This window comes from Rhinocladiella mackenziei, assembly GCF_000835555.1.
Source record: "Rhinocladiella mackenziei CBS 650.93 unplaced genomic scaffold supercont1.1, whole genome shotgun sequence".
Taxonomy (NCBI): Eukaryota; Fungi; Ascomycota; class Eurotiomycetes; order Chaetothyriales; family Herpotrichiellaceae; genus Rhinocladiella; species Rhinocladiella mackenziei.
The window spans coordinates 3637872-3650361 of NW_013550604.1; the positions used below are offsets into that span (position 1 = coordinate 3637872).

A 12490-nucleotide genomic window follows, 5' to 3' on the forward strand; every position below is an offset into this window, starting at 1 on the left:
GGAAGATTTTGGACCTCCCACATGATTTCGAGATAGTCGAACAGCAAACCCGTATTGAGTTCCTCTGAACGAGAGTGTTAGTGAGGTCGCCGGATGACTGACAGTTTCCGAACGATTTGCCCGATGTTGGGGCTGTTGTTAAGGAGCACCATATCGAGTTTGTCGTAGTTGAACTATAAATATATTATAATTCTTGTACAGTTCACGCCGTCCACAGAGCAGGTATTGAAGGAACTGAGGCTGGAAGAATAGCGGAGGAAGAATAGAAAGCCGTTGGCTAAGGACAGCCAGAAAATGGGTATTTTTAGAACCATCATTTTAACAAGGAGAGTCTTCAGTCTCATTGAGACATGCGACAAACGTGCAATTTGTTTCGCCGATACTTGCAAGGTACATGCCTTCTCGTATGGCCCATTTCCCATTGCCCCGATGTCCGCAGAGAACATCGAATGCCATGGTGGCTTAATGGCACATTGCGTTCGACAGGAATGATATTTCGGCGCCGTAGAGTCAATCCGATTCTTGAGGAAAGGTGATCACTGAATGTCCTGAAACTTTGGCTCTGATGGGCTTCGACGGTCGGGTAGAACTCTCGGGCAGATTAGTGGATTGATAGTCCGACGAAGGAGTGATTTGGTATCTTCGGATAATAGATTTGCCGACGGCCAATGTCACCTGACCTCGAAAAGTGAAATCTAAGGCACCGGACCAATCAGAATTTATGAAACTCACATATTTCACTTCCGCTTTGACTGTATGTAGTTAGCCTCTCGTTCTCGGGAGTTGCATTTCGCAGAAGCTGGCCAGCAGCTGGCGCAAGGGCCCTTGCTAACGAATTCCTCTCATCTCCTCCCTCCGCTCCTCCACACTTTTCTCACCTCGTTCGAAGCTGCTAAGTTACCCCTCATCTCCTCCACACTGGGCGACTGGCAGGCTTGCCAACAGATTCGATAATCCCAAATACGTCCTCTCCGAGTGATGGATTCAACACAGTCATCAGGTGCTGGCGGCAGAGTCAAGAGGAAGCAGTCCGGAAACAAGACGAAAACCCTACCCTGCCCTCATTGCCAGCGACTCTTCGCTCGACTGGTATGTACCTTGACATTCGCATCAATGGGATAATGCCTCGGCCGCAGACTGACGGCAATGGCGCAAACAGGAGCATCTCCAAAGACACATTCGCACCCACACAAAAGAGAAACCGTTCGTCTGCGACATCTGTTCCAAGACCTTTGCCCGCAGCGACCTCCTGGTACGCCACGAGAGACTCGTCCATCCGGGCGAAGAAGACCAACATATCACAAGAAAGTCTCACAAACATCATCTTCAAAATGCACACAGTGCGTCAAAGGCTGCATCGGTCCCACATGCGCGGCCCCTTTCATCCGATCCCATGGACATTGCGCCGCAGCAGAACCAACCTTTGCTGTCGCCACAAGCACCGCACGAAGGGAGAGGGATGATGGATATGTTGGATCCTCAGCTCATGCAACCCACCAATGGACTGCATTCAGTCGATGGCATGCCCTCACACCAAACGTCTGTCATGGGCGCTCCTCCTCTGGATCCTTCATGGGGCTATGATTTGAATCTGCTATCTCATGCTGCCAGTCACGTCGCTTCAAGTGGCCAAGATCATTACATGTCCGATCTGCCACAGGTGACACAAGAACAGCTGAATGAACCACTCCAACAGATCATGCCCGCGGTTTCAGAAGGACAATATCCCCCCCGAATGCTGACAGAAGGGTACGGTCAACCCACGCCCATGTTCGAACCTCCAGACCTAAGCGATCCGATGCAAGATTTCACCGTGTTCCTTGACAGCGTTGGTCTATCATCCGAGTGGTACGCCAACATGTTTGGAAATGATCAGGTCGACGCTTATCACTCACCTGAGCTAAGAGGCGACCACCTCAATATCTCGAGACCTCATTTGAATGGTGAGCATTCCACCGACAGTAAGCTTGGTGTTCCACAAGAAGAAACGAGCACGTTTTCTCGATTCGGATCAAGGTTACCATCCCTACAACCAGAGTCTAGAGAACCTGACTTCAATCGACCAGAACCACGAAGCGCGGTCGAAGACCCAGAAGCCATTAAAGTCAGAACTACTTGGGACGTCTCTGACGCGGCCCGATCGGTTTTTGCATCCAAGCTGGCCACATTCGACCCCGTCATGCCCAAAGGATTTATTCCACCATCCAGACATTCCCTCTCACGCTATTTGGCGGGCTATGTCAACGGTTTCCACGAACATTTACCGTTCATACATGTGCCGACACTACAAGTGGCGGCCAGTGCTCCAGAGTTGGTTCTGGCATTGGCCGCTGTAGGAGCACAATACCGATTTGAGAACAGTCGAGGAATAGAATTGTTCTATGCTGCTAAAGCGGTCGTGATGGAACAAATCAGACGGCGCGACGAATTAGCAATTCCTCATTCATGGAATCGACCCCGAACCGGCTCGATGGCCCAATCTCCCAGTGGAGGCTTCACCAGCCAAAGTCATTCGAGCAGTCCGTTTCAACACGTCTCTCCAGAAACCGCCGTCGTCACGGATAGCAAAGAACAGATGGATTCCATACAAGCACTACTCCTCCTGACCGCTTTTGCGACGTGGGAAAGACATACAGAATTACTTCGGGAAGCTTTGGCCTTCCAGAGTATTCTTGCGCGGCTGGTTCGAGAGTCAGGCCTTGCCAGTCCTGAAATCATATCATCATCAGAAGAACTGACGTGGGAGGATTGGATCCGGTCGGAAGGAGAGAAGCGGACTAAATTGATTGTCTATTGCTTTTTCAACCTCCATTCAATAACGTGGAACGTTCCTCCACTCATTCTGAATTCCGAAGTCAAGCTGAATTTACCGGACCCGGCCAACGAGTGGAAAGCGACAACCGCCGAGCAATGGAAGAAACTACATCAAGCGAATGCCGCTCCTCAGATGCCTTTCCAAACGGCCTTTGCCAGACTTTTTAACAAACAGAGTCCATCAACCGCTACGCCCATCTCACCTCTTGGGAATTACATTCTCGTCCACGCGCTCATTCAACAAATTTTCTTCGCTCGACAGCTTTCTCTAGCATGGCCCGGCGTAGCAGGGTCCAGTCTGAGAATGGAAGACATAGCTATTCTCGACCGAGGCCTGAGCTCCTGGAAAGCAGGGTGGAAGCGAGCGCCCGAATCGAGTCTGGATCCTCAGAATCCGAATGGACCAGTTGCATTCACGTCTACGGCACTGTTGGGCCTCGCGTACATCCGACTTCATGTCGACATGGGCCCGCTCCGTCATCTCGAGACCAGAGACGCCACTCAAATCGCAACATCTCTCTTTCACACTCCAGATCTTCGGCGTGACCCTCGCTTGACGCCGGCCCTCCTCCACTCCGCCCATGCCCTATCCATACCCGTCCGACTAGGCATCGACTTTGTCGCCCGCACTCAAACCTTCTTCTGGTCCATCCAACACTCCCTGTGCAGTCTAGAATGTGCATTCCTCCTCAGCAAATGGCTCGCAGTGCTCTCCCGTCTGAAAACTGAAGGTGGTGCTCCCGTCACAGAGCACGAGCGCAAACTCCTCCTCTGGGTCCGCAGTCTCCTTGACGAGACAGAGATGACGGTCCCTCTCAACGGTGATGCGAATAATCACACCGTCCTTAACGAGAGTCGCGAACTACTGGACGACACACACAAGATGCGCGCCTTGAGTGTCGCGGTGGTGAGGGTCTGGAGCAAGACGTTCAAGGGAAATACCAGTTGGGCCATCGTCGATATGATCGGCTCGGCATTGGAGTTGTATGCCGATATGTTGGAAGGGGAATTATTTCGGTAGGGATGGGATGGATGATGGTAATGCAAATACGGGATGTTCCAATTCATTTGATAGGAAGGGGAGGGGAATTAAGGGATGAAAGACCCCACACCTGAATGAAAGCGAGGAAAGAGGTGAGGGAAAAGGATGAGGACATATCACAAGGCCAAAGGGTGTGTTTGCAGTGTTCGTATCTGATCAAGTTTGAAGTCTTTCCGTCCTTTGTCTTTTTCATGATTAGTGGGAGGTGTGGCTTTCTGCTTTGGTTGGTTATTTTCATTCTTCTTCCTATTCTGTCGTCTTGTGATGGAATACAACGGATTATTCACCTACAACTGGATGGGATGGGGTGGGATTGAATGGGTTGAACCCAAAAGAAAAGAAAACCAGCTGGACTTTCCAAGGAACAACTTGACACACATTTTGAACTTTCCTGTACACTGTACATATATTAATGGAACTTGAAATTCTCTTGCCTGCCTGAATCCGGCACGAAGAGCCTGAGGACCATTTATGTATCCTGGCTGCCTGAAGGTTGACGGTGCAAGTAACAGTCTAGGAGCGAGGCTGTAACCTTGGATGACCTTGGGCTTCATTTTTATCTCTATCACCCAGGCTGATCTTTCTGGATTATGCCCAATGCCCTATTCTCTAATATACACCCTCGTAGCAAATGCCTTTACGCACCAATCATGATTAACCCTCATACAAAATGTTGTGAAACCCGATCGCTGTTGGTGTCCATCCGAAGGCACGGCTCGTAACCATAAGACATCACCTCGAAGAACAGCGTCCAGATGAATGCCTGACTTCTAGCGATCACGGTTCGCTTTGCGCTCTTCTCTACTATCCGGCTCTTCCAGAAGTTGCTAACCATTCATTGCTACTGAGCAAGCCAAACACTTTCGACGCACTTCTCCCCACTGTCGAAGATGCCGACGGTGAAGCAGTTGCATCAAAACCTTCTTTCCCATTTCCGCTGACGAGTCTTCCGTAGTTTGGGAGGCAAACGCTTAGACGCTATTCCCATCTATTGCCCAAGAACCTGCTATCAAAGGGACGACTATGTGGAGGAACATTCATGTTGAAAGGTCGGGCTGAGTCGTGCGACCAAGTGATTCCTAGCCTTCCCGCTTGGACTCTCCTCGATTCGGCTCAGCATGGTGGATATGGACATGACGCTTCGCAGTGTTGATTGAACACCCTCTCGGGAATTGAGAGCTATCCCATCAGACCTGTTTTGCAGTCGTCTGGTGGTATTTCCGTTGTAAAGCTCTAAATGCAACCTGCCTGGACTGATCAAGGGAGAGGAAACGTTTCTGTCGGTTGGAATGTCCTCTTTCTCATCCAATAATGTCGCAAAATCCCTCCAACTTTCACTTTCTTTGCTTCCATCCTCGGCTCTGTTGGAAATGCTGCGTAATGCATCGGCACTAGTCTTCTTCACTCCTCGTTTTGCCTACCGCTCGGGGTCTTCTTTGGCTTCGGTGTATTGCTGTCGGGCCAACTTCTAAATCCTGGGGGGGGGGGAAACCCTTGCAACACACGACGAGCACTGGCCGATTTCGCACTTATATTGGATACCGGTCGCTTGACACGTTTGGAAAGGTCCTCTGAGTCGGTATAAGTCTATTCTCGCATGTGAGAGTTAACTTTGCACTCTTCTTCTTTCTGCCTAATGGCTATAACGGCGTCTGACCACGGATTCCATTCGGTGCGCTCGGTGGTCCTAGTACACGAGTCATCTGTTTCAAGAGGCGCCTTGGAACTTGAATAATAAGTCTTTGTCGGTATTGTTGTTGCCATTCCAGTCGCCTCAGAGGCAGCATGAGCGGGCATCGATGGCTCCTCCGAGCTTCCGGTCCAGAAATAGTATTGATCATTGACTCCTCCATCTTTGGACGGACTTTGGATGTTAAGATTCTTTTCGCTGGAAAATGGAAAAAATACTTGACTGCGATTCTTGCATCGCCAATCATTGCTCTCTTCTCTCAACATGCTCTTTACGCTGTTCAGGGGTCATCCCACTTTTCGTTCTTGTGCCATGAACACGATTGGCTACTGAATGGGCGATGTTGACTGTCGGGTGCCCTGGTATCCAAAGAAGAATGGCTGTGCTCTACACGTATAGTAGGTTTGCCATCGAAAGATCTGCTGGATCCTTCTCGTTACCCTGATTGATCGCCTCCTGCGCAATTCTCGTTCTTTCAACCTCAGCCTCTTCCAGATTGACCCGCTTGATCAAATCCAAGTAAACCCGTTGGGGATCGACAGCCAGCAAGGGTTGTCCATCGTTCGAAATCGATTGCAATGGCTCATGGAAAACTTCAACTCCACCAGCATGTTTCCTGGCTGATGAAGAGGTTGATGAGGTCCGCCATCCTCGTTGATGATGGATAATCAATTGCGTCCAATGGGTCTAGACCGAGGGCCAGTGGAACCTGTCATGCTAAGGTGTGTCCAGGTCGCTGTCCATGTCCGTGAATCGGAATGAAGGCTCTCGCGGCTTGCACTCGAATAAGAGTTTGTGGCATCTTGTCAAGATCTTCAAAGGCATCCTGCTCGAAATCTTATGGGAAGTACATACGCTGGCACGAATGTGACTTTCGTTGTCAAACACGATGGGCATCAAACCCTGCTCGAATCTCCTTTTTCATCCTCAAGCTCACGAGAATAAGTTCACTGAGCCGCCAGCTACTGAACAGGCGCACTGTTCCTATCTTTGACACTCTCGCCGAGTGCTCTGCGAACTCTCTTCAACCAAAGCAGAACAATCTCTTCACTTAAAATGAAAGCGAAGCTATATTCACTGTACCTTCAACATTTGAAGAGCAATCTCGTCCCATACTGACTTGTTCTAATGCTGGTTCTGCATGACCTCCGCCGATTCTTTACCTTAAATTTGAATGGAATAGATGGTGCTGCCCGCATGCGGCGATGTTCTAGGTCATCGAGGAACTGTGCTCGAGCCATCTGCATCGCCTCTTCCTGTCTTTCCCAGTCCCCAGGTCTTGTGTCCATGCTGATCTTGCTTCCTCGACGAGGGATCGGCAGCGACCGTTTCAAACGTAGGCGGACATTGTTCGTTGGGAGGCCTGCCGAACTTGTTACTGTCGTAGTGTTCGGTCTCAGCCGAGTGGATTCAAGAAAGGGGTTTCTAGACAGCCTATGTCATGCCGACGTGGTGTAAGCATCGATTGGGTCTTTACTCGGCTTCGTGTCCGATGAGGGTAGAGACGCCGTAGTTCTTTGAAGCTGGCCCACATTCGGATGCTGTGGACGATTGAGCATGATGAGACTTGATCTGATCGAGATTTGGGACCAAGGCCTAGGAATCTTTGTGGACTTGCTAGTTCGCAGTGTTTTGTTCAACCATCCGGCTCCTAGGCCCCTTGTATTGCGAGGAACTAGTCAGGTAGAGGGCGTTGGGTGAGGGTAAGATGTTTTATTTGCTTGACTGCAAGTTGACCGAATCACGCAGCGCTTTGGAAATCATCTGTCCCCTCTTCCCGCTCCGTTTCTATTTCAGCCTCAATATTTTCCTCGGCCCGTTCCTCCACGGTTCGATAACCAAGGAACATTGCCAGCATCAAAATATCGTACACAATCTTGAGAGCGCCGGCGACGATGAACGCGAGACCAAACATGTGTCGATTCGCGAAGATGCCGGTGACTACCGGACCTGCGCTTTGGCAGAGAGTCTTGACGACGTTGACGAGTCCCATGACGGCAGTTCTCTCAGAAGGTTGCACAGCAGCGGCTAGAAATGCTTGTCGGGGAGCTTGGTCCATGCTATTCACACTGGCGCGAAAGAGGACAAACATCATGGCCAAACCAGCGTCGTTGGGAAGTGGAATCGCAGCAAGGGCAAGTGAAGCTGGGACATGGGTGAAAACCATGGTCTTGACGAGGCCAAGCCGGCGTGCTAGCGAAGGGGCGAATAAATTTGAAGAGGATGATAAGATATTGCAAGCGAAGAATAAGCTTCCCAGTCGACCTTCGGAGAGGTCAAACTTGTGGTGGAGAAAATAGGACATCCACGATACCGGCGCAAGGCCTGATGCGAGGCTGTCAAGACCAAAAAGAAAACACAACTTGAGAATTACACCCCTAGTTTCTTTCGAGAGACCGGGGAGCAAGGTCTTTGGTGACCATGACTTGACGGGTTGACCTTGCACTGCCACTTTAGGCGTTGAATCCTCTCCTTGAGGAAGAAGGGCTGACGTTTCGCTCACTGATATCTCTGAATGGGTGTCTGGCCGGGTCGAGGTTTCAGGAGCCAGCTCACATTCGGAGCCAAGCATGAGTGCCAGAACGAATTTGACAAGACCGAAGGCAGCATATGCCCAGAAAACTATGCGGTACGACTCAAGAGGTGACCATGAATATTTGACTTGCAACTGCTGCACAACCCACCCGAAGGTGATTGTTCCTGAAGCGGCGCCTCCGAGACCAGCGATAATGTACCAAGCCAAAACATTACTTCTCTCGGCGGAGGGCGTGAGATGTGAAATCGTGGATTCCTCGATTGCTTTGAAGGGACCGATTTCGTTGCCACTGACACAGGTTAGATTCCCTCATCACAACAGAATGCAAGAGGCTGTAGCACCTGGGACTGATCACACCCAGAACACTGGCCAGCACCAAGATCCAGTATTCACTAGACAAAGCGAACGTGACGCCACTGGCAGTCATTAGCAATGCCCCAACAGCGAGCATGCGTCTCCTCCCAATGCCATCCGCGACAGCGGTCAAAACCAAGCTGATAAGCACATCGCCCAATAGGGTCAATGTCATAAATAGGCCAATTTTCTGGTCTGACACGTTCAGGCTGGACAGGTACAAGGCTAGAATGAGGGCAGAGCCTCCATATGCAAAGAAACGCACATAGCGTTGGAGACATAAGACCTTGGTATTGTAGGGTGAGGCAATCCATGCTTTCAGCCCGGTTTCGACGTACAGTGGGGTCAGAAACCTAAGTGACATATTCACGGCTTGTCTGTCTGATGACAAGTAGCTTCCAGTTGAGCCGAGAAAGGTTCGGCCAATGGTAAATCAAAAGACCACACAGAAATTAAGACAAAATACATTGTCAAAGGTTTGATCCTCACAGCAGATGTTCTTCAGCGCCCTGACTGAGACGGATGAGTCATCGGACAGTGACCAGGGAAAATGCACGATACGCGCGTGCCTCAGGCAGCAGCGATTTTCAAAACTCCTGAAACGTGTTGTACGACGATCTGGGAATGATATTATTTTTAGTGTTGCCTTGCGAGCACGAAATGCTCCGATTCGTGGTATGGCCTTCGAGAAGAGCACCGCACGACGAGGCACTGATGGCTTGTGGATGATGGGGCCTTGGGGCTAGGAGGATTGGCAGACTGGCAGTGCACGAAATCTGTCACGTGGAAGAGCGGAGAGGCCCGGCTAGCCGCCAGCAGCAAGTCAGACGATCGCTGCAAGCGCTGCGCACTTGTCTCACCATTCTCTGCCGTTTGATGGACAAAATTAGAGACCGAGGACGAGCCGAGCGAGTTCGTTTCAGAGCCCTGCTCGTTTGACCTAGCATTGCCATGTGGGAAATCGCCATGATTGATCACCGAGCGGGTCATAGAGTTATTGTCCGGCGTCTCTGATACCGACCGAGTCGAAGTCGCCGGGTTGCTGGGAAAGAGAGCGTATCTTTGCAAGTTCGGAAAAGGGGATGGGGCGGTCCAGGGCAAAGTCATCCTTGGGTTTTTGCCGGGCAAACATGCCAGCGAGGGCGCCGGGGGAAAGTGAGGCATTTTCGGTGTTCTGCTGGTTACTGTACGTCATATGCAGATATTCATGGATGCAGCATTTGACTGCGTCGGACACTGATAGCCTCATGAGAAATCAGCACCGTCTCTCAGGGCAGGCCTTGCATCGGCATGAAGCCGATCAGCGTGGCGATGCACTGCAAACCAAAATGACAAGGTGCTGTGAAACGAAAGGGGCTAAAAATTGAGAATCAGGTATTCAACTTTTTGGGGGTTCATTTCACCGGCGGCACCCCAACGAAGGAGTCGTCGCCGTCACAAGTGACTTGCACATGGTATGATTCGAACGCAAGTAGTAATAGTGGTACATGAGCAGAAGCCAGTTGCTGACTCAATGCCATCCATTTATCCAACGATATGATTGTCCTCCGAACTCTTTTGGCCGACATGCTTCTGGCTGAAATGCTGGAATTGTAGCCCAACCCAACACGATCCAACGCCCCACATCCCCAACCCCTCACAACCCGAAATGCAACGAGAACATGTTGGTGCAGGATGCAGCTGCAAGACGTGTTGTCACTCGCGCTTTTCGTCATTGATAAAACGTTGATGTAGGGAGCCAAGTCTGCACTGAAAAGTAGACCTTGGCTCAATTGGAAGCAGAAGTCCATGCATGCAGGGAGGTCATGTGCGGCTCCCCAGGCCAGGGGCATAACCCCCAACGCGGCGGCCGAATCGACGAAGCTGATCTGTGTGCCCTAGACGCCGCCGCTGAAACCCAACAAAACAGAAAATGAACGCCTGAAATCAACTTGTGACGATGCAGCTCGAAGAAGCGCCGGGAGAAGGTAACAATAGGTATTCGCGGAATGGTGACGAGGCCCATCGGAGTCATCTGGAGGTCGGGAGCGGCATCACCGCACTCTTTCGGAGGGATTGGGCATTGCGTTGCGTTGTTGCGGCGCCAAGGGAGGAGTGAGTGGTGCAGGGGTCGAAGGCCGAGACGCAAGACACAAAAAGCGGTGGTGAATGGGAAATGCTGCAATGCTAGTGGCCTCTATCTCGCCTCATCTGCAGGGCACAGTGACATGGTGACATCAGCCTCGAATGACGTAGTCAGCAGCCCCGACCTGAAGTTGGGCGGTTGGGAGAGGACAGATCGAAAGGGCTTGTTGGGCCGTGTGCGGAAGTTGTACATCTGTCGAGAGGAGAATGTTAGAGAATAGATTGAGCAGAAGAATGAGAGGAACATACTCTACATTCTGCGCACTTGCCGCCAGCTGTGTCGCATCGTCCACGGCAACCCCGAGGCTGATTCGAGCAGGAGAACATTGTGACCGTGGAAGGAGGGGGGGACGAACGGACGAATGGCAGTGAGTGATGGTGTTTGCTCTGTGGTGTGGCTGTTGGAATTTGATATTGTTCTTCGTTATGGCGGAGCTTGAATAGTCATAGGCCGTGTATAGGAGAGCCCGGTGTATGATGTGTGCTGGGTACGATATGGAAGGAAGAAGAGAGATTGTTGAAAGGGGGAGGGCTGATGGTGAAATAATAAAATGGTGGCTCGTGACAAGGGAGGTAGCAATGGCAAAATGTTAAAATGGATGATGGAAAAGGCAGCAACAATAGCGGACCAGGATTTCATGTTATGACGACAAGTCACGGCTGAAATGGAGATACTGTCGAAGCCGACTAAAGAAAAGGGGATCCCTGCAGGCCGCCTGGAAGCCCGAGGAAGCCTGGAACGTGCCATTGTCAGGACCACAGGACCGGGGGTGTATTGTGGCAGAACAGCCGGTGCGAGCGAAGCGAGCAACCTCGGAGGGAAGCGTGCAGACCGAGCGACGGGAGTGCATCATCACAAGGGCTGAGCAAGACGCAAGTAATACCAGGAAAAGTGTATGCGGCACGCACATGATGTGATACCGCAGGCTCGCAAGCCCACAAAGCCTCCAAACACATCGCAACGCTGCTCCTTTCCTCTCACTTTCGGTAGGAACTGTTACTGCCTACAGGACTTCGGAGTATACGGAACATACAGCCTGGCATTGATCATGAATAATTAGCCAGTCACGGGAAAATTGCCTGATCGTGAAATCATACACCAGTAATTATTCCCATCACCTGATTCTCTCGTCGTGATCTCCCCTTCAAGTTCCATCCATCTGTTCCAATGTAGCTTTTCACAACACACTTCTGCTCTACTCCCTCTCCCTTAGTCAGGCAGCACCTCCGGGGGGTTTTAGGTTCCAGGATGCTGTGCTTTGCTGGCCTTATGCTGACAAAGTCACACTCAAATCCACCCTCACGCCAAGCCCTTTCCGTTAATCTCAGGCTTTCGCGCTCTGCCCCAACCAGCCTGCGGATCCTTTCGGCCATGGCCCGTATATGCGTGTCCCTTATGATTAACGTTTACGACCACTTGTGGCATTTTGTCACTGCTTCAACATCATTCATCTGCTGCTGCAAAGCCCATCCACACATGTGTTGTTCTGTATGATTATGGTCTCCTCGTCTAGCTCTCGAAGTTATTTGGCAGCCTCGGAATCATCCCTTTGGTTTCCAACTTCTAACTAGACCCAGTCGATGCAACACAGCATCTGAAACACCATTTCCAAAGTCCCGAGGCCCAGAACTGGTCGCGAACCACAAATGATTTCGAACTCCAACGGTCCTGACTCCTTCACTCAAGATAAACTTCCATCGTAAAACAGCCTGCTGCCCGCTGGGAAAATTAAAGGGCACCATATGAGCCCACTAGGGTACACTACAATCACACCACGCATCGGGCCAATGAGAGCGGACCGCTGCCGGCCCTTGCTGACACGGAAACCTTGGTGCTTAGGATCAGCCTTGGACTATTCTCGGAGGTTATGTCAGCTGCACGGTAACTGCCGGATGAATCGAGAACCTTTGGGTGTGGGGAGTGTTGGTG

The 12490-nt window shown here is 50.9% G+C and overlaps 2 protein-coding genes across 2 annotated transcripts; one reads left to right on the plus strand and one right to left on the minus strand.

Annotated features, from left to right (window-relative positions):
• Positions 1-978: 978 nt before the first annotated feature.
• Z518_01292 (uncharacterized protein) lies at positions 979-3835 on the plus strand (the record flags this gene model as incomplete). Its single annotated transcript, XM_013421893.1, has 2 exons — positions 979-1089; positions 1160-3835. 2 exons carry the CDS (start codon positions 979-981, stop codon positions 3833-3835), a joined length of 2787 nt encoding a protein of 928 aa, XP_013277347.1.
• Positions 3836-7287: 3452 nt separating this feature from the next.
• On the minus strand, positions 7288-8800 carry Z518_01293 (uncharacterized protein; the record flags this gene model as incomplete). The annotated part of the gene is made up of 2 exons (XM_013421894.1): positions 7288-8371; positions 8424-8800. 2 exons carry the CDS (start codon positions 8798-8800, stop codon positions 7288-7290), a joined length of 1461 nt encoding a protein of 486 aa, XP_013277348.1.
• Between the last annotated feature and the right edge of the window lie 3690 nt (positions 8801-12490).